The sequence below is a fragment of the Jaculus jaculus genome, chromosome 3, assembly GCF_020740685.1.
Source record: "Jaculus jaculus isolate mJacJac1 chromosome 3, mJacJac1.mat.Y.cur, whole genome shotgun sequence".
Lineage (NCBI taxonomy): Eukaryota > Metazoa > Chordata > Mammalia > Rodentia > Dipodidae > Jaculus > Jaculus jaculus.
Window position 1 is genome coordinate 93,148,664 of NC_059104.1, and position 20,075 is coordinate 93,168,738.

General features: G+C 45.3%; 1 protein-coding gene across 2 annotated transcripts in view; it reads right to left on the bottom strand.

The window, feature by feature from the left end:
* Nucleotides 1-3,976: 3,976 nt before the first annotated feature.
* Nucleotides 3,977-20,075, bottom strand: part of Grik4 (glutamate ionotropic receptor kainate type subunit 4) — a 464,253-nt gene continuing 448,154 nt past the window's right edge. Inside the window, exons 19-20 of one of the 2 annotated variants that reach the window (XM_045145696.1) lie at nucleotides 6,927-7,045; nucleotides 3,977-4,492 (exon numbers count right to left, since the gene is read on the bottom strand). In XM_045145696.1, coding sequence (XP_045001631.1) covers nucleotides 4,118-4,492; nucleotides 6,927-7,045 — 494 coding nt within the window. In that variant the 3' untranslated portion in view covers nucleotides 3,977-4,117. The remainder of the gene's footprint in view (nucleotides 4,493-6,926; nucleotides 7,046-20,075) is intronic. The other variant, XM_045145697.1, reaches the window with a different exon arrangement.

Here is a 20,075-nt window from a genome sequence, read left to right on the forward strand (position 1 = left end):
CTAAAGCCTTCTCTAAACTTTCCTGCCATGTCTGGTCAGTGATTCTTTCCTATTTTATCATCTTCTATTTGTAGACTTCCTTCTTTCCTGATTTCAACTTAACTTGGCTGTTTGTTTCAGGGCAACACCTGGATTTTCTCATTCGTTCTTGATACTTGGACCTAAGAATGAATGAATGAATGAATGAATGAAATGTGGCCAATAGTGTTCTCATGATCATGCCAGAACTTCTGTTACCTGGTAGCTCCTCTGTGACAATGAGACTGTTGACCACTCAGTGCTAGAATTAGAAGGGTTTTGCCCTCCTCTGGAAGTCACATCTCATATTATGATTTTACCCCTCTGGGACAACATGATAACATGTCATCACCAATCTTTGAAATACTGACCAGAGGGCTGCCAAGTTGTTATCCGTGAGAATACTCTCAGTTTGTCCCTAATAAGGACCTTTCCCAAAAAGGCAGGGGAATTACTCAAAGTTTGGAGCTTCTTAAGATTCCACTTTTCTCTTGAGAAGACACCATAGGAAGCACCAGCTTTAAGCAACATCTTTCTGGAAGGATTCCTTCTGTGCATTCACCAAACAGGCTTCGTTGTTTTTAACCCAGAGAGCTGACAGCCAGCCAGGGAATCAGATCTCCCTTATCATTCCCAGACTACTTGCCTTGCTGTGAACACCCGGCTGGCGGGAGGTCCCCAAACGGTTCTCTCAAGCTTCACTCGAACCACCAATCTGTTGTGTCTGCAATGTCCCAGCCCCTTTCTGGCCCTGTAGGCCACAGGGAAGTCCCCCTTGGATTCCAAAAAGAAAATTAAACTCCTTGGAATCCAAAACTAATAAACTTTCACAGAGCAGTCCGGGGTGGATTGGTTATCATGATATTTCAGTCTCACCTAACCAATAAGAGGGCCAGTTGGCAAGCTCCCAGGATGAATATTCTCATATAAGCACTGGATTAGAGGAAGCCAAAAGATTTTCGGCCATCTACATGCTCAACTTACACCCCACCTGAGTTCTGAGGCAGAGATCTTGTGACGGTTGGGGCCCTGCAAAGCAATTAGAAGAAATAAAGCAAAGTATTATATTTTAATTGATGTAATCTTCAAGCTCCCAGTGGAATCTGGGGTGATATCTGACTAGAGTTACCCCAGGTATCAATAGATGACTATTCTGTGAAAGTGCATTTAGGAAGACAAAACCCACAAATCCTGAACTTCATTAACATGTGTATCTGTTTTGAGGGGTGTGTGTGCAAGGAGGGGGAGTTGGCTCAGACTCCCAGGACTAAAATTTGAAAGAAGCCACCTAGACTTTCCTGGGATCGGAACAAAAAGCAAAAGGGTGTGGGGAAGTCGAAGGAGATAAGGAAAGGAGTTGAAGGGAGAGATGGAGAGAAGGCACAGTAGGTTTCTATTTTTATTTGCTTTTAATTTTTTATATTTTTATTTGTTTATTATTAAAGGGGGGGCAGATAGACTGGGTGGGCTAGGGCCTCCAGCCACTGCAAATGAACTCTGTACACATGACCCACCTTGTGCATCTGGCTTAATGGGTGCTGGGGAATCAATCCTGCGTCCTTTGGCTTTGCAGGCAAGCATCTTAACTGCAAAGTCCTCTCTCCAGCCCATTATTTGCTTTTTGAGTCTCAGAACTGGGCAATAGGCGCTTCATTCCAAACCGAAACAGCTCTCACCCACCACTAACATTATAGGGTTTGTTTCTGTTTTATTGTAAATATTCCAGTTGAAGAAAGATAAAGAGACAAGAAAAAACTGCTTTATACAGTACACAGAGTCAGATAGAAAATACAGAATGGAAAAGAAAGCCAACAACCAATGGATAAAAAGTGGAGGTAAATCAATGCAGAGAACTAGCTGACTGCAAATTCCCAGAGCAGCTGGAGGGCGGGCACCAAAGGTGTCAGGGCCGAGAAAAGTGGCATCAGTCATCCATTCCACACAGGGAAGGAAAAGACATTTATGAATGATGCATGGGGACATTTATTTTACTAATCCATTAAAAAGTGCATTGACCAACATAGCCTGCTCATAAAATTGAGTTTTGTTTAAAATAATAATAGTAACGAGCCTTTTCACACATGATGTGATCGTGGACTCTGAAGTGTGGGATGGAGCTATGGGTTGAAGCTGTGTGGTACCATTGGGGTCTGTGGGCAGTCAGACTACAGGTTTCCTTTCCACCAAATCCATGTTTCACCACATGGTTTAAAAAAAAAAAAAAATCCAGTGTCCTGCACAACTTGCTGTCACTGTGGAGTGACAGAGGAAAAAAAGAAAAAACAATGATTCAAATTCATGAGTGAGGCCAGCCTGGGACAGAAATGCATCCAGGCTAGGAATAATGAGGATATATTTGGTCCCCAATAGTAGCTCTGACTAGCTCTGACACAGAGGATGCCGGCCTATCCAAAAGGCAAAAACATGGGATTCAGCTCATTGTCTCTGAAAATGTCGTTATTTTAATACATTCAGAACAGAAGCAATGTGAGGATAGCTCCACTCAAGGTGGTGGCGTTGGTGGAGGTGGAGGTGGAGGTGGTGGCGGCAGCTGTCTGCTCCTCTCTCCCTCTGAATTTTCTAAGTCTACAATCAGAAGTTGCATAGAATTTGTTTTCTATCAGAAAATAACAACTCTGTGTGGAACTCCCGAGTGATGGCAGCAACATGTCAGGTCAAGCAGCTGCTGGGAAGCCCTGGCCTTGCTATTAGGAGCGTGCTCTGGCCCCTGCGAAATTCCCATAGGAACAGCAGCTGCCAGGACTCTTGGGAAAGCATTGGTGACTCCTCGTCTGTCTCATAGAAGTTAGATGCTTCGTTTCAAGTCACACAAGGGGCACTAGGGCCCACACTGAAGTTAAGACTTGAAATTCCTTGTTCCAAGGTCAGTTATTGGCTAAGAGACTCCACTCTCTCTCAGCAATCTGCCAACTTCTTGGTTATGCAATATCTTTCCATTTCCTAAACACATGTATACACACACACACACACACACACACACACACACACTCTGCGCGTGTATCTGGTAGCAAGAAATTATCCAATCCATGAGAGCCTTGGACTTCACAGGCAGTTACTGAGATTGGTTTAAGAGAAAAGATGCAGTGGATAAAGTGTGCACCATACAACACTCTCTGAGCAGCCAATTACAGCAGAAGCCCAAAACACAATAGAAACACTAAGCTGCCCTCCATCTCCTTACTCAGACCCAGCAAACTTTGCATTCTGCTTATTTTTTAGAATGTTTTCGGAGACCCTATCCCTAAAAGCCCAAACACAGACCAGTAATAGTAAAAGTTACAAAACAAAACAACAAAGAACAAAAAGACAGATCAACCCTTAGAATCCCAGGCAATGTCAGGTGTCTCTAGGTAAACTACTTTTTGGCATTTAACAAACTGCATTAATGGACATTCACTTGAGGCTCCTCCCTTCCTTCCTCCAAGACCCTTCAAAACTCCTTTAGGTCTCTGGTGAGGGGAGCCGGGAGAGGTCAGCACCTAAAATCCGATGCATTGAAGACTTCGTTGCCTAAAATTCTGGAAAAAGGACGTCCATTCCCTAACCCACACCCCCCTCCACACACAAACACACCCCCAAAACAAATGAACAGAATGGAGAAGACAAAAGCACGGGTGGGGGGGAGGGAAGAAAGGGGCATTAACAAAAATATACAAATTCAGAAAAGAAAAAACTTCCCTGTTGAGTTTAATTTTTGTTTGTTCGTTCGTTTTGTTTTGTTTTTCTGTAAGAACTAGACCCAGGGTACACTGGCCCCTTCCTAGGGGAAAATTCCATTGAGGATCCCATCAGTTCGTTGGACTAAGTCCGGGCAGAGTTCCCCGCCCCCCGCCCCCCACCCCGACTTTATGTTATTGGGGCTGGAGGGAAAGGCCCACTGGGAGAAGATGGGTCCTTTGTGCCCAGGACGGACAGCAGCTCTCTGCCACGTGGGGCAACGTCTCTGGAGCGACCCGCTGGGCGAGGTCCTCCTCTGGCTGGGGCGTCAGGCTCTGATCGTCTTTTTGTTTTTGTTTTCGTAAAGTGACTGGATCCCAAATCCGGAGAGAGTCCGGGCGGGCGGCGGGCGGGGCGCCGGCTACTCGGGCTCGCTGCTGTTGGTGGTCTTGTCCCACTCCAGGCTCTCCTCGCTGCGCGCGGGGGACGGCCGCGCGCGCAGGCCCTGGAAGCGGCGGCACTCGGGGCAGACGCGGATGTGCGTGCAGCCGCGGGCCACCAGCGCCGCCTCCTGCGCCAGTCTCTGCGCCAGCTGGTCGGGCTCGCCCGCGCCACACAGCTTGCCGTTGCTCAGCGTCGCCGTGCCCGAGCCCGTGCCCGTGCCGCGGGGCCGGCGCTCCTCGGGGGCCGGGGGCCGGGGCGGCGGCACGCCCGAGCGCCGCCGCCGGGGGTGGACATGGTCCTGACACAGAATGATGCTGCGCAGCTCGCTCACCATCTCCTGGCACACGGACACCTGCAGGAGACAGCGAGGGCAGGGGAGGTCACAGCCTGCAGCTCGGAACCTGCCCCGCCGGTCACCTGCGGGCCAGTGGCCATGGGGGGCGGGGGAGAGGCGTCGGTCACGGAATCCTATCATCTTAGGCCTCTCGGCCCAGCGTCTCACTCCTAGCCCTGTTCAAAGCTCAGAAACCCTGGTCACTGCAGTGTCCACTTTTCCGACCCCCTCAAAGACAAGCATCTCAGCATATTAGGAAACAGTAAATGCCATTTCAGCACATTTCCATTAAACGCTGCCTCCTCCTAACCAAAGCAGTTTTTATCCCTGAAAATTTCATCCAGTGATTGTAAGTAAGTTTGGATCTTCAAATCTACTTATACATAAAACAATTAAAAGCCCTCTATCACCTCAATCCCTCAGGTGTTTGACGAAACTATACTTGTCCATGAACATTCTGTTCTCCCAGAGATTCTCACGTTTTTCAGCCATGCACGTTGAGTTTTCTGTTCCAGAGCTGAAATGGACGAGCTCCCGGAGCATGACAGGAGAAGAAGCTTCCCGCTCTGTCATAGTCTCTTTCCCAGTTCTACCAACTGGACAGTGGTTACACCACAGCCAAGCAACCAACACAGCCCAGAATTCATCTTAGATATCTACAGCACCCTAACCCTAGGGCTGGAGAGATGGCTCAGAAGTTAAAGATGCTTGCTTGCAAAGCCTGCGGGACTGGGTTCAGTTCCCCGAGAACCTTATAAGGCCAGACGCACAAAGTGACACATGAATCTGGAGTTCCTTTGCAGTGGCAAGATGCCCTGGTGTGCCCATTCTCCAATTCTCTCTCTCTCTCACTCACTCTGTGTGCGTGTGTGTGTGCGCGTGCACACGAGTGTGCTTACAAATGAAAAGATTTTTTTAAATGAATGCTATAATTGACCTTTCCAATGTCTAGAAATGATGCATTCTGATAATCACTAAAACAAGACAATTGCTACTATTGCACTTCCACAGTCTCCTAATATGAAATGCTGGCACCAGCTGTTTCACAATTCACACTATTCTGGATTCTAGGAAGATAGTACAATACTCCAAAACTGTATTGCATGTCACATTCAGTGAGGCTGGGACAAACTTCATATTGAAACACATTGTTATCTCATGTGTGTGCTTAAACACACACTATCATGCCGGTGCACCTGGGGGGTGCACATATGTGTACATGTGTATGGGGGCCAGAGGACAACCTTGGGTATCAGTCCACGTTTTGTTTTTCTTTTCTTTTCTTTCTTCTTCTTCTTCTTTTTTTTTTTTTTTTTGAGACCGGATCTCTCATTGGCCTCCACCCAGGTCAGACTGGTCAGCAAGCCCAAGGACTCTCCTGTCTACTTGGTCCACTACATCAGACTTTCTTTTTAAAACGGGGTGCTGATGTTCTTATGTCTGCAGAGAAAGCACTTTACCAACTGAACTATCTCCCTGGCCATATTTCAAATGCATCCAGTAAAATGCATGTGTACTCACATCAAGTGTGAGAAAGACCATCAACATGAGTCAGGCTCGATCATTAAATTCATGTGCCTCACACTTAGAAGAGGCTTGGCAATGTCCTGGCTTCGGAGGTTTGAAACTTGTGGGCGCAGAATCATGACCTGCATTCCTACTATCAGTATTACATCCATTTCACATGTGCATGTGGAGGCTCAGAGAAGTTATATATCTTGTCAAGAGCTGACTAATTAATGGGGAGTAAGCTGAGAAGTTGAACTTAAACCTGTCTAACATGTGTGCTTGCTAAGTTCTCACCTCTGAGCTGCATTAATGCATGTCAAAACTATCTCACAATGCGATGAGCATGCAGGGGCGTGAGCATCTTGCCTGGGATGGAATGGAAGAAGGATAAATCGTCTTTCTTCTCAGGCCTTCCATCAGTGTACAGTATACACCAACCCAGCCTGGAAGCCACAACTGGGAAATTAAATTTGTTCTAAATTCCTGGCATGGAAGATAGACTTCTTGGTTCCTGTATGCTGACATCACTGAGGGCCCTTCCCTATAAGGTGAAAACACTCAAAAATTAAGGATTGAGGTCACACTTCACATGAGTAACCTGGTATTTGCACGTGCGCGCAAGTGCGCGCGCGCGCGCGCGCACACACACACACACACACACACACACATTGCTATACTAATCTTAAATCGTACTTCTCATAATGAACCATTTTTAATGAATTTTCTGGGCTGTGCCAAAGAAGAATCTAGAAGCCAGAAAGGTTATTAACTTTTCTGTGGCTATATAATCAGTAAGTGGCAAAGCATCACTGCACATCTCTTACCCCGGGGAGTGACCTGTGTCCTGCTGCACTGTCTTGTGTGTCCTGTCTGAAATGAGTGCAGGGCCTGTGAATTTCAGGCCACCGCCAGCACTGGATGTCACACCCACTTGGAAGCTTACCTCAGTTGCTTCTGAGTGTCTCAGAGTCCATAAAAACTCCAGCATGGCCATGAAAATAGCCACAATTAAGCCACAAATAAGAACCACAAAGATTCCACCAATATTCTCCATTCCTAGGCCTGTAAAAAAGTGATAGCAAGTCAAAGTTACTTTGGAAGCACAGCAAGGCATACTCATCCTACAATAGGGAGAAGTCATTCAAGTGTCTAGAACCTGAGTCTTACAGATGTTCTAAACACACACTCTGGGAAGAGACTGAATTATTTCTTTGGAAGAGAAGCAAAGGTGCTGTGGTTAAATGGGACAAGAAGATCTAGCTGAAAATGAAGGAGGTTGGAGAAACTGCAAAACAAGGTTAGGGACTGGAGTCCAGGACTGTCCCAAGAAAAGGGGACCGTGTCTGGGAAGCTAGCTCAGCTGGTAAAGTGTGTGCCTTGTCAGCATGAGGATTGGAGCTTGAGCTCCAGGAGCCATGTGAAAAAAAGTTGGGTGTTTTGGTATGCACTTGAGAAGCAAAACCAGGAGGACCTTGGAGTGCACAGGCCAGCGAGTCTAGCTTACTTGGAAAACTCCAGTACAATGAGAGATACCTGTCTCAAAAAGGTGGATGGTGGGTTGGGGGAATGGCTTAGCAGTTAAGGTGTTTGCCTGTGAAGCCTAAGGACCATAGTTTGATTCCCCAGGACCCATGTAAACCAGATGCACAAGGAGGTGTGTGCATCTGGAGTTTGTTTACACTGGCTAGAGGCTCTGGAGTGCCCACTTTCTCTTTCTCTCTGCCTCTTCCTCTCTCTCTGTCTCTCTCATAAATAAATAAATAAATAAAATATAATATTTTTTTAAAAAAAGGTAGATGGTGTCTGATTGACACCCAAGGCTGTCTCTATTGTCATTAATAGAACTGCAGATTTCAGAACATTTCAAATTTCAGTTTTTCAGGTTAACAGATGCTCAACCAGCCAAAAAAAGGTCTCTAAAGCCTGAAACAGTCTGGGTCCTAACCATTTCTGATAAGGGGCTAAAGTATTACTAAACTTCCTATTTGGAAAGTAAGATAATTTTTTTCTATCCTACTGAATTAACAGTTCCCAAATCTGGCTACCATCAGAAATGCCTAGAAAGTTTGATGTCAGTATCTCTGGAGCTGGGGTCCAGATTTTACACAGGTGTACCAGGGCCTCCTGCTGCTGCAAACAAACTCCAGATGCAAGTACCACTTTGTGCATGTAGCTTTACACGGGTACTAGGGAATTGAACCTGGGCGCTCAGGCCTTCTGCAAGCAAGAACCTTTAGCTGAGCTACCTCTCTACTTCTGGGATCCCATATATTAAACAACCTCCCTAAGTGATTCTTTTTCCAGCCAGGCAGGCCTACAATTAGTTTGCAAATTGCTATCATTTATGAATTCTCTACAACCTAGTTACAACTTCATTGTCTAGCATGGTATCTAACATATAAGCTTGATAAATATTTGTAGAATGATATGGCTGATTCATTTCCAGTACAGTTAAGTTTAGCCAGATAACTCAGTGTCTTCTTTGCCTATTAAGAAACAAAAACAAAATATTTTATAAGTGCCAGAAACACATGGAATTATTTGATTTTCAAATAACAGCACAGCAACTATTCAGAGGATCAGCTTACAATGGTCCCAAGGGCTCACATAATCAACCCATCAAGCAGACCATACTCTGGTCTGTCGATCCACATAGTCAATCAACTCTTTTGTATCTACATCAACTGATGCAGGAACCTGTTTCATAAGTCAAAGATTTTTTTTTAAGTATCATTAAAAATCAAGGGCTGGAGAGATGACTTAACAGTAAAGGCACTTGTCTGCAAAGCCTGAGGACCCATGTTCAACTTTCTAGGTCCCACATAAGGCAGACGCACAAGATAACTTAAGCATGCCAGGTCGCACACATGCACAAGGTAGTACACACATCTGGAGTTTGATTAAAGTGACTGGAAGCCGTGGTGCACTAATTCTATCTCTCTCTCATAAAAAAGGGGCAACCTATTGGGCTTGACTCAAAAAACATTCAGGGGTCAGGGTCTGGGAGTTGGTTCAGCAGGGAAGAACACTAGCTAAATAAGCATGAGAACCCAAATTCAATCCTCAGCACCCACATAAAAAAACCAGGCATGGTCACACATGCCTGTAAGCTCAGCACTGGGAGAGGAAGAAAAAGGATGAGCCCTGGGGCTCAGTGGTCAGCCAGTGTAACTTAAACACCCATGAGCTACAGGAAGAGTCAGTGAGAGACTCTGTCTCAGGGAAATAAGGTCCTCCTCCAGTCTGCACATGCAAAAACATGGAGTGTGTGTGTCTTCATACACATGTGCATAACACACACACACACACACACACACACACACACACACACACACACACACACACGTGGATCATTCCAATAGGAAAGTACCTTTCACAGGGGCCACTGGGGCAAAATGCTTTTGGCTGTGGGAGTGTCAGGATCCACATGAACTAGGGGACAGAAAGGGACACTGTAGAGGGCATAAGCACTTCAAAGTGTCTTGGTGGTCTTTGCAGGCAGGTGCTCCAGCCTGATGATAAGGGGTGGCAAAAATGGGGCTGTATTACATTTTTCTTGCTGTGACAAATGCCTGGTTCATGCAGCTTAAGGCAAGAAGGGTTTATCTTGGCTCACAGTTTGAAGGCTCAGTCCATCGTGGCAGGGAAGGGCAGCAGGGGCACGAGACAGCAAGTCATATTGTACCCACTGTCTGGAAGCAGAAGGAGATGAACTCTGGGTGCTCGGCTTGCTTTCTCTTTTTTCACGCAGTCCAGTGCCCAGCCCATGGAGTAGTGCTATTGCTCTCCATATTTAGAGTGGCTCTTCCCGTCTCGATTTAATCCAATCTAGAAAATCCCTCCTAGACATGGGCATAAATTTGTTTCCAAGGCAATTCTAAATGCCATCACATTGTCAGCCAAGACTAGTCATCATAATTAGTATTAAGGTATGTTTTGTGCATTGTAGAGGAACTGTTTCCTCCAGCCAGCCCAGTGAACAGGAGGGTAGTGGTTCTAAGGATGTAAGGATCGCCACTTGCCCAAGTAAAGGGAGTGCCAGGTGACTCACGGTTACAATACCAGGACTCGCTCGTCACTGGTGACTACAGATGGTAGTGTGTGAAATGCAGAAAAGGACTAGTGGACCCTTGAAGGGCAGCCCTTCTTCCCATTCCCACAGGGGTGCTTCTGCCCTTCTCCAGTTCTCATCTCACGTCTGTGCTCCAGCTGCTTCTCTTGCCTCCCCATTGGTCTCCACCTGGGTCCTCTTAACTTTTCCTCCATGTTGAATCATTACCAATCACATCTCCTCTTCTTGAGGGAAAGAAAATTGTGCTCACCCCTTCGGTTCTGTCTAATCAATGGTCTTGCTCCCTCTTTTCTACCTTGTAAGAGCAGTCTATGTCAGCACTATTTTATGACACTCTAAAAGCCCTTAAAATGCTTGTATTTGGTGAAGCTGGGCGTGGTGGTGCACGCCTTTAATCCCAGCACTTGGGAGGCAGAGGTAGGAGGATCACCATGAGTCCAAAGCCATCCTGAGACTATATAGTGAATTCCAGGTCAGCCTGGGCTAGAGTGAGACCCTACCTTGAAAAACCAAACTAAAAAAAAAAAAAAAGAAAGAAAGAAAGAAAGAAAGAAGATAGAAGAAAATGCTCCTTAACATCTTACATTGGATATATATATATTTAAATTTTGCTTCTAATTCTACTAAGTGAGAAAAAACAGTTAATTTACATTTGGCTGTGATTTTTCGGCAATTGCTGTGCATACATGGGAATGTTTGTAAAATGAGAAAAATCTAACCAAAAACGGTTTCTAAATGTGATGAAGTTTTTATGAATATTAAATTTAAAAATTAATGAAGTTGAAACAATGCTCCATTTTGGAGATACTTAATTAAACATGTTTTAATTTAATTTTGCAACTTTCCTTTATCCATTTGGAAGACAATAATTTTTTTCAGACCTTAAACATAATTTTGGACACCTGAAAAACCTTTTAGCTTGTAGATACATTATGTGAAGGAGAAAATGATTCTGTGCTGAATTTACCTCTGCTCTTCCTATTCAGTTCTCAATCCCATATTTTTTTTCTTATGCCATCAAAGTCATTCTCACCGTTTTGTTTCTGATCTCTTGTAGATTTTTCAGTCCTGATCTTATATAACCTCTCTTAGCACTTGACACTGTCAACCATGCCTCCTGCTTGTTTTTCTCTTTTTGTTTGTTTGTTTTATTTTATGAAACCATTATTTGCTACTGTCTCTCGACCTTACCAGAAATCACCTTTGCCTGCTCTGAGAACATACTGCCCTCATTTTCCTGCATTTGGTCTCTTGCCGCTCTTCTGTGCATTGGCTATTACCAAGTCCTGTGGGTTTCATCTCAAATAGTTTTCAACTTCTTAGCTTTCTCCCCATCCATCTGACCACACCTCTACTTCAGCTGCTCACCAGATATTGCCTGGATTACTGCAGCAACTTCAAAATGAGTCCTCTGCTTGGAGGTGTTTGCACTTCCCTGAGTGACCACTTTGAAATATAAAATCTGACTATGTCGTGGCCTATAGTAACACAGAAGTGTACTTGCAGTCCTCAGCAAGTCCTTGTTGCTCCTGTCTGTATTCCTTCCCTCCTTTTGGTGTCCAGTGTGGTATGAAACATTCCCTACAAGCTCATGTGTTTGATCACCTGGGCTCTGGCTCATGGCAATGTTTTCAGAATCTGTGGGGCCTATATAGCAGAAACAGGTCATTAGTGAGCAGGCTGGCCACACTATGCGTCCACCATATGAACTGCCACCACACACTTTTTCCAGCCCCACAAACCAACGGAGCTGTTCGGTTTTGCCTTACTGGCCAACATGAGCTGAAAGCCCTTGGACACTGTGAGCCAAGATAATTGCTCCGTTCTTCAGTTATTCCTGTCAGAATGATCCAAAATGATACAGCATAATTGGCTACAGTCTACTGCAAACCCACACCTGGCTAAACCTAGTCTTTCCTTTAACAGTGAGCTCCAGGTCTCAGCCTTCTGGTGTCTTCTCTCATTACTCCTGGAGCTCCTAGTTATACTGGTTTCATATCCCACTAATAACAGATTGTGCCTTACTTCAGTTGAGTGTAACAAGTTTGTTTATATACCTGAACTTTATTTATTAGACTGAGAACCATGCCATAGTCAGCTCCATACCCCATAACCCTGGGATATGGTCCTTCAGAGTGCTCAAGAAATGCTTGCTGAAAATCGGACTGAAAGAAAAGAAGATAAGTGACTGTCCAGATGTAGAGGCCTGAATTGCCCAAAGCTCTGGATCCATAGTCATTAAATTTTGTTTGGGATAATTAGAAAACGTGGCAGCTCTTTAAGGGTTCTAGGCAGATGGCTCAGACAATAGGGAGGAGCTGCCTGAGGGGAGAGGAACACTGACAAGGATAATCCACAATGGGGATCCTCTGCATCGGAGCAGGACACAGGGTAATACAGGGACATTTGTGATCTGGGCTAAGATGGTTCTGACTCTGATGCAGTCCGGACATGCTTTTGGAGGAACTGAGGTTCTGACAAGATGCTGATAGAAACCATGAGTCACCGAAAGAGTCCCTGGTCTTTCTTTCCCAGCGTCTTGCCTTTCAGGACCAGTCTGTTAATATTACATGGTTGCTGGATCCAGCCTGCTAACTCCTGGCTGAGCAGCCTCCTCCTCCTCCTTCTCCTCCTCTGAAGAGTGAGGCTTGTATACCAGTCATTGCCTTTAGGAAGTTATTGGAAAGTGGAAGCAAGAATAGATTGCTGGCAGAGCGGGAGTTGAGAACCAGATGGAGCGGGAGGGGAGGGGAGGGAGCATTCAGAGAGCACTGCCGTTCCACTTAGCGCTGTCATCAGTCATCCTCCCGGAAGCCCAATGCCTCCCACTGCACAGAGCCATTCATCAGCAGGACCTGTGGTGTGGGCTTGCTCCAGCATGTGAGGCCCTTGCCACCTTCACAGATGCGTCAGCATCTGCAAGAGGGACCAGGAAGCCACTGAATCACCTTTGTTCTTCATCTCTTCAAATGGGACCACACATAAGCCATCCTCACAGATGGCTTTAAAACCAGGGTTTCCTCTTGATGCTCGGGTGTGTGACTGAGCCTCAGTTGTGCTTAGATGAGACAGACTCAAACTCTCCTAGAATATCCCTAGTTGGTGAAATACTAACTTCAGTGTCACTCACAGATTGACCACAAACACAAATAATAGCTCCCAAATGCAAAAGCCTCACTAGATCTCTAGAACCACAGAGAGGAACAGACTTAAATCTCACCCACCGGCCTGCTCCTTCTTTGCTTCTGCCTGGCTGAGAACTACTTCCTGGATTCAGGCAGGCTGGATCCCCAGCTCTTAAAAGCCTCTCAGCACTCTGGGCAGTGCTATAGCCATCTGTACCTGAGATATACAGGGGATGCCCTTTTTGAACAAAGGTGTGCATGGTGGGGAACAATTGCATCCAGCAGCAAAGAGGCAGAGACCACAGCAGCTCCAGAGGCAGGTGAAGAAGATCCACAGATACAGAGAGAGGGCGGACAGACAGATGAGCGCCAAGATCTTAAGGGACAGCATGTTAGCTCTTTGATATCAGTCAGCAAATCTTCCTGGAGTTTCTTCCATGACTTGGGCACTGTGCCAGGTGCCAGAGTTCTGTGCTGGGCTGGCACCTCAAGAACATGTGGTGGGAACATGGATTCTTGGATTCACATGGCTTTCAAATACTTTCTGTCTCAAAGACACATCCACCTATATCCATGTGAACATATCACATGGAATTCTCTACTGTAAGTAGCAATTCCCTATTTGCATAATGTAAGCTGATCCACAAGACCTTCCTGGAAAATACAGAGACTCATCGTATTTGCACTGCTGGGGACCATAAAACAGAAAGCTTGCCATTTCTGCTTGCATTCATTGTGCCATCTTTTGATTAGACCTAGCAGCTTATGGAGACAGAGATAGAAGGAGAGGAAAAAGACACGAAATGTAAGAAGAATGAAAGAGGCATTTGAGAAGTTTGGCATCATATCAAAACACTTCATGAGAAAGGTACATTGTAATATATCATAATATAAGCTCAAGTATCTCATTTTCTAAAACCCTGCCATTTCTTTTACTTATTAATCATACTATATGGGACTCCCACTGTCTCCATTTTATAGATAGAGGAATTCAGAAAATTTGAATTACTTAAGTTTCCCCAACTAATGGTAAATTTCTAGGCAACTCTAATTACAAAGTTATGCTCCTTATAAATATGAAGTTGACTTTTATGGGTGTTTACTGTGAGCAAGATTCCCATCTTAACTAGATGAGGTTCATCCTGCCAAAGAGACTAAGGTGTAGAGAGCTCAGGTAAGTTGCCCAAGGTTCCATGGCTGACAAGTGAAAGTGCCCAGATCCAAACTGAAGCCGGAGTCCTTGTCCCTCAAACCATAGCACTCTCCCCGGTTCTCTGTGGTCACTCAGGAGAAACCACTGGCTAAAGAACTCAACTGGCATCTGAGGACTGATTTCATTATGGGAAAACCCCAGGATGACAAGGTTGAGAGGCTGCGCTGTGGGCCACAGTTCAGCTTATAAGTCACTTTCTTTTGTAGAACTTGGTGTCGAATGCTTGAATTACGATTTATCAGCTTAACTTGGCTCAGTTTCTCAGGCAAAGATGGGCGATAATCTTCATTATTTTTTTAAATTTCTTTTTTAATTTAGTTTTTAAATTTTTATTAGCATTTTCCATGATAATCTTCATTATTGTTGCCTTCCTCCACTGTGGACCTACAGGGCCCTCATCTGCCTCTCTCTATTCATACTCATGTTTTTTGGAAACCCCCTGGCATTCCTCTGCCTCATCAGTCTGATTTGATTAGGGACAGGCTTCCTCCAAAGCACCTCTGAGCCACTATCAAACTCCCACATCCAGGTTTCCAGCCTCTGAGCTCTCCAAAGAAACTAGAGAACCTGAGAGTCATGCTGGGCCCCCCAAGAAGAAAGAGAAGGAAGAAGCATCCCTGGAGCCCCCCTCCCCATCACTGGCCCCCACCCTTACTAAGATGTCTCACACTTTCATTCCCACTGTGCCAGACAGCAAAGGTCCTGTTTGCCAAGGATTCTGTGAATCAATGGTACTGGCCTCTTTTCTGTTCTTGAAAAGGGGCCCTGACTTTCACAGCCTAGTGGTGTATTTGTGTTCCTTTGAAGCCCAACTGTGAGCTCGTGTTTTTCCAAGATAAAGGTATTTCATTTCCTTGGAGCTCACCAACCACCCTTTGTCTAGCGATTGTTCCATGCAGCCTTCGGTAATCCAATCTCCTTGCCTTGGGATGCCGGCATCTGTGACTGGCTAGTGATATTTCCTTTTGTAGGAGCTGAGTGAGAAAATAAATCAACAAAATACTTTTTTTTTTCTTTTTAAAGAGAAGCCTGAAGAAAATGAAAACAGTGTGGAATGGAGCCTGCTCCTTTTTGTCACCTCTAGTTTTCCCATGATCTGCCATTTCTGATTCTGCGTTGGGATGAAGGTAGTCATCGGCAAACTCTGGGCAGGGACTCTTAGTAAGAGGGGAAGAAGAAGTGAAATGGCAAGGTTAAGGCTCTTACTAGAGTCAGGGGGGGCTGGAAAGGAGGCTTCCGATGAAAGACATCACCCTCATGTTAGGGTTCTTCTTGGCAGCCGTGTTTGAGCAGTAAGATTGGATTAAAAGTGGGGTTAGCAAGCAGCTCCTTTTCTTTGAAATATCTTGCATTTTAATAGGATAACAAGGCAGAAAAGGATTATGTCAAGCCCTAGAATGTCATCTGGTACATTTTAATTGAAATCAAAGTGCTTATAGCCACTGTCAGTTTCAGAGGTCTCTGGGAAAAAAGGGACTCTCCCCCCACCCCCACCCCCGCTTCCCTTCACCTTCATTTCTCGGTCTGGTTTATGTTCCTCTCATTCTTTTAAGCACATGTGAAAGCCAACTTCAGTCACATGATGAAAGAAAGATCACTAAGAAGCAGCTGCAGGACACAGATTGAGACTCCTGCCCCTGGTTCCATTTGAGACACAAGGGGAGAGTGTTCTGTGGCTTGATTCCTGGTGACCAGTTAAAGGCTTCAAGGAGGAAATTTTTTGGGTTACATTGGTCTTGAGTTTCCTCGTCTCTTGAGTGGTGAATCATGTGCTATAGTAATTATAATGGCAGATTTGCCAGAGACAAATGGAGCCATGATACCTCCCGTCTTGGATCAGTGCTTTGTGTTTAGTTTGAAAGAGGTCATGCGGAAGGTTGCTTGGCCAAGAAGGCTTTGCGCCCCTCTGAGTAATGTGTGCTTGGATTTCAGCCATGGCAAAAATAAGACCACTTCACAAGACTGGCCCTGGCTGCTGCCGCTGGGCAGGCAGCCGATTGTGCACCTTTCACAGAGTTTTGCACAGCAGCCTGCAGCCAGCCAGGCAGTAGTTTGCCTCTAACACACAGCGCTCAGCCTTGTGCACCGGAGACAAGGGGACAGGCAGGTAAGCGCTGGAAGGATAGGAGTGAGGTGTCTTCTGAAGACTGGGGACCTGGGCAGAGTGGCTCACCCATGAGTGAGCCTTATTCATCTCTTTTCGGGTGACCCCTCTGTGCCAGGGAATGTTCAGCCCCGACAAGCAACATGGGCTCACATTCATGCTGTTTCATCTTTCCTAGGGACCTGATTGCCCACCCGTGAGCCCCCTTCTCTCCCAGCCCAAACTCTGCTGTCCAATCATTCTCCTAAACTTTTGTGGAATGGAGAAAAATTTCCAAAGCCAACAACTGCAAACGCAATTTTATTTTTCTTTCAATGAACTCAATTTCTATCTCAAATTTCCATTTCCACCTTACACCAGATACACAGAAACTTCTTAGTCATTTCAGATTTAAATTCTAGTAAACTTTGTTGTATTCTCTATTTCTTTCACCTGTCTCCTGGGCTGTACTTCAGACCTCAGCGTGGATAGGAGGGCTACTCTGCTTCTAAGCATGGAGGGGGGATGTAGTGCCTGGTCTTCCATTTATTACACTCCTGTTCCTGATACTCTCATATGGGTCCTTAAAAGAATCTCAAGTCTCGGGCTGGATGCCCCAGTGCCTCGACTCATGTCCCATTCCTCTCCTGCATGCCATATATTTCTAGAATTTGGCAAATTCTAGAAACTAGCAAAGAAAATCTATACAACTCTTGCAATATGTAGCTTATTCCAGAAGAAAAGCGTGCTCCAGGTCCCAGGAGGGTACAGCCTCCTTCTCTGAGACAGGCCACATTCTAATATGTTCTGGCTGGGTCATCCTTTTATCTGATTAGTAGACATGATGGCCTTGGCTCTTCTATTGTGTTTGTTTATTCTTTAACTTGTGGCATCAACTTTATACCCAATCACTTCTGTATTCAGAACTTCCGTCAGTAAATCAAAATGCTTCTCTGGCAAATAAATAAATAAACAAATAAACAAACAAATAACTAACTACACACACATAAAAAAAAAAAACTTGCCTTTCAATAACACTCTGCTACGAGTTTTAAGAACTTGTTGTGGGAGCTGGAGAGATGGCTTAGCAGTTAAGGCACTTGCCAACAAGCCAAAGAACCCAGATTCAGTTCCCCAGGATTCATGTAAGCCAGATGCACAAGGTAGTGAATGCATCTGGAGTTCATTCGGAGAGCTAGAGGTCCTGGCACATCCATTATCTCTCTCTATCTGCCTCTTTCTTTCTTTCTTTTCTTCCTTCCTTCCTTCCTTCCTTCCTTCCTTCCTTGTCTCTCTCCCTCTCTCCAATAAATAAATAAAATAAAATAAAGTAAAATATTTTTCAAAACAGAACTTGTTTTGGAACTTAGTCAATAATATGGCTGTACAGTGACTATTCCTTTGGACTAGGGATGCTAGTATGATCTCAGAAATCACCCAAAGCACAGCTTTCATGTTGCCACTAGAATCTTTGATGTCTACAGCCAATTTTTTCAGACTGGTCAATGCAGTAAGCCAAGGTTTCACCTGCCTCACTGCCAGCCCAGTACACAGTCCTGTCCCCTGTACCAATCCATGCCCCCACATTTGCCAGAAATGCTCTCTGCTCACTGTCCTGCCTACTCAGGTCCTGGGCATCTTCAAAATCCAACTTATTCTAACCAATCCACAAATAGCTCCTGATATTGTTCTCTGTATTTCCTCATTGTTTGTCTCTGAACCAATAATGGAGTGAGATTGCCCTGCACTCATCCCTAGTATTTTATGTGTTTACTAGTCACTTGTGTGTTCGGTTTAATTTAAGATCTAGAATGGTAAGTTTCTAGGACTTTTCTTTCTTATTCCCAGGCATCTCCATGAAGACTAAAGGGCTGGATGATTGGTAGAAATGAGTCCCTTTTGGACAGAATACAGAACCAGATTACCTTGGAGTTCTGGAGTGGTATGGTATGCCACAGAGTGCAGTTTGATAATCACGGGGATGCCCTGGGTACTTCCTAAGAGCAGAGCTCAGTGCTGTTCCAGTTTCTATGCCACCTTCAGAGCCTTCCTACATGTATCATTTTTTTCTGTGTGTGTATGTGTACACGTGTGCATGAGCCACAGTATGTAAGTGGAGGTCAGAGGATAACTTTTTAGGTGTCAGTCCTTGCCTGCCACTGTGTGTAAGGTAAGCTCTCTTTCTGCTCGGTAGGCTAGCTGGCCAGTGAGCCTCCAGCAGATTCTCCTATCTGTCTCCCTTCTTGCTGTATGCTCCTGGAATCACAGATGCTAGCCCTGTAGCTTCTGGCTTTATGTAGCGTCTGAGGATGGGAACTGAGGTACTTGCCTGCAAGACAAGTGCTTTACCCACCGAGCTATCTCTCCAGGCCCTCTGTACTCACCTTATAGACAGAGAGGTGAGGGCCTGGCAACATTAACTAGTGTGCCTAAGCTCAGACTAGCAACTGGGAGAGATGAGATTCCAATGAGATTGTCTATTCCCTGTGTCCTCTAATAGCTACCACACTCCCCATAGTCAGCTGTGGCTTTTGTGGGAAGAATAGCCAAGAAGCATATGACCTCACTGGCTTCCTAGCAAACAGCATTTCCAGCATGACTGGCTTCCTGGATTTTCATTCATGAGGCCTAGCCTTACTGGACAGAGATCCACATATCAACCTTTAGACACACACAGTAGCTGTTTCAATGTGTCATCAGGATAATCATTCATGCTGGGCAGAAAGGCAGCACATATTCTGCTCCACTATACTTCTCAGCTGCCTTCTGGGGAGGGGGGATGTACAGGTAAATTAGTTGCATATTTTAGCAAGGTTTTAAGGAGATTTCTGGCATGACTGTATGATTTAATGTTCAAGCCAGAACACTTTGAGAATAAGAGTTATGTAAAAATAACTAAGAGACATTAAATGATCTAAGATGGATATAATTTGGACTCTGCTGGGCAAACCAGGACATGCATGCATAAACAGAACTATCCATGCTCCTTGCAGCAATATGGTTTGTATCTGCTTTCCATTCAACCCAGTGCAGTGCTCATTCCTTCATTCAATAACATATCCTGGCTAATCCTGAAAAGGCAAATCACACCCTCACGAAACCTGCATTCTACTGAAGGTGGAAGTAAAGAAAGAAGCATAAAAAACATGATGAGGTCTGGGAAGACAAAAATGCGGATTAAGGTAGGAGGGGAGAGAGGCCTCCCCTGCAGGCTGGGGGGGGGGTACACCAGAGGAAGGGGCAGGTGTACTGACTCCAGGACGGGAGCAGGATGGGAGGCTTGAGAAGTGGAAAGAGGGAGGCGGAGTAGCATAGGTCACAGAGTGCCTCAAGTCTCCAGAGAGCTTGAAGATTTTTATGCAGGAGATGGGAAGGCACTGGAAGGCTCGTGAAGAGAGATGCTATGATCCAATTTACATTTAAAAACTGAATTCCGGGCTGGAGAGATGGCTTAGCGGTTAAGCGCTTGCCTGTGAAGCCTAAGGACCCCGGTTCAAGGTTCCCCAGGTCCCACGTTAGCCAGATGCACAAGGGGGCGCACGTGTCTGGAGTTCGTTTGCAGTGGCTGGAAGCCCTGGCATGCCCATTCTCTCTCTCTC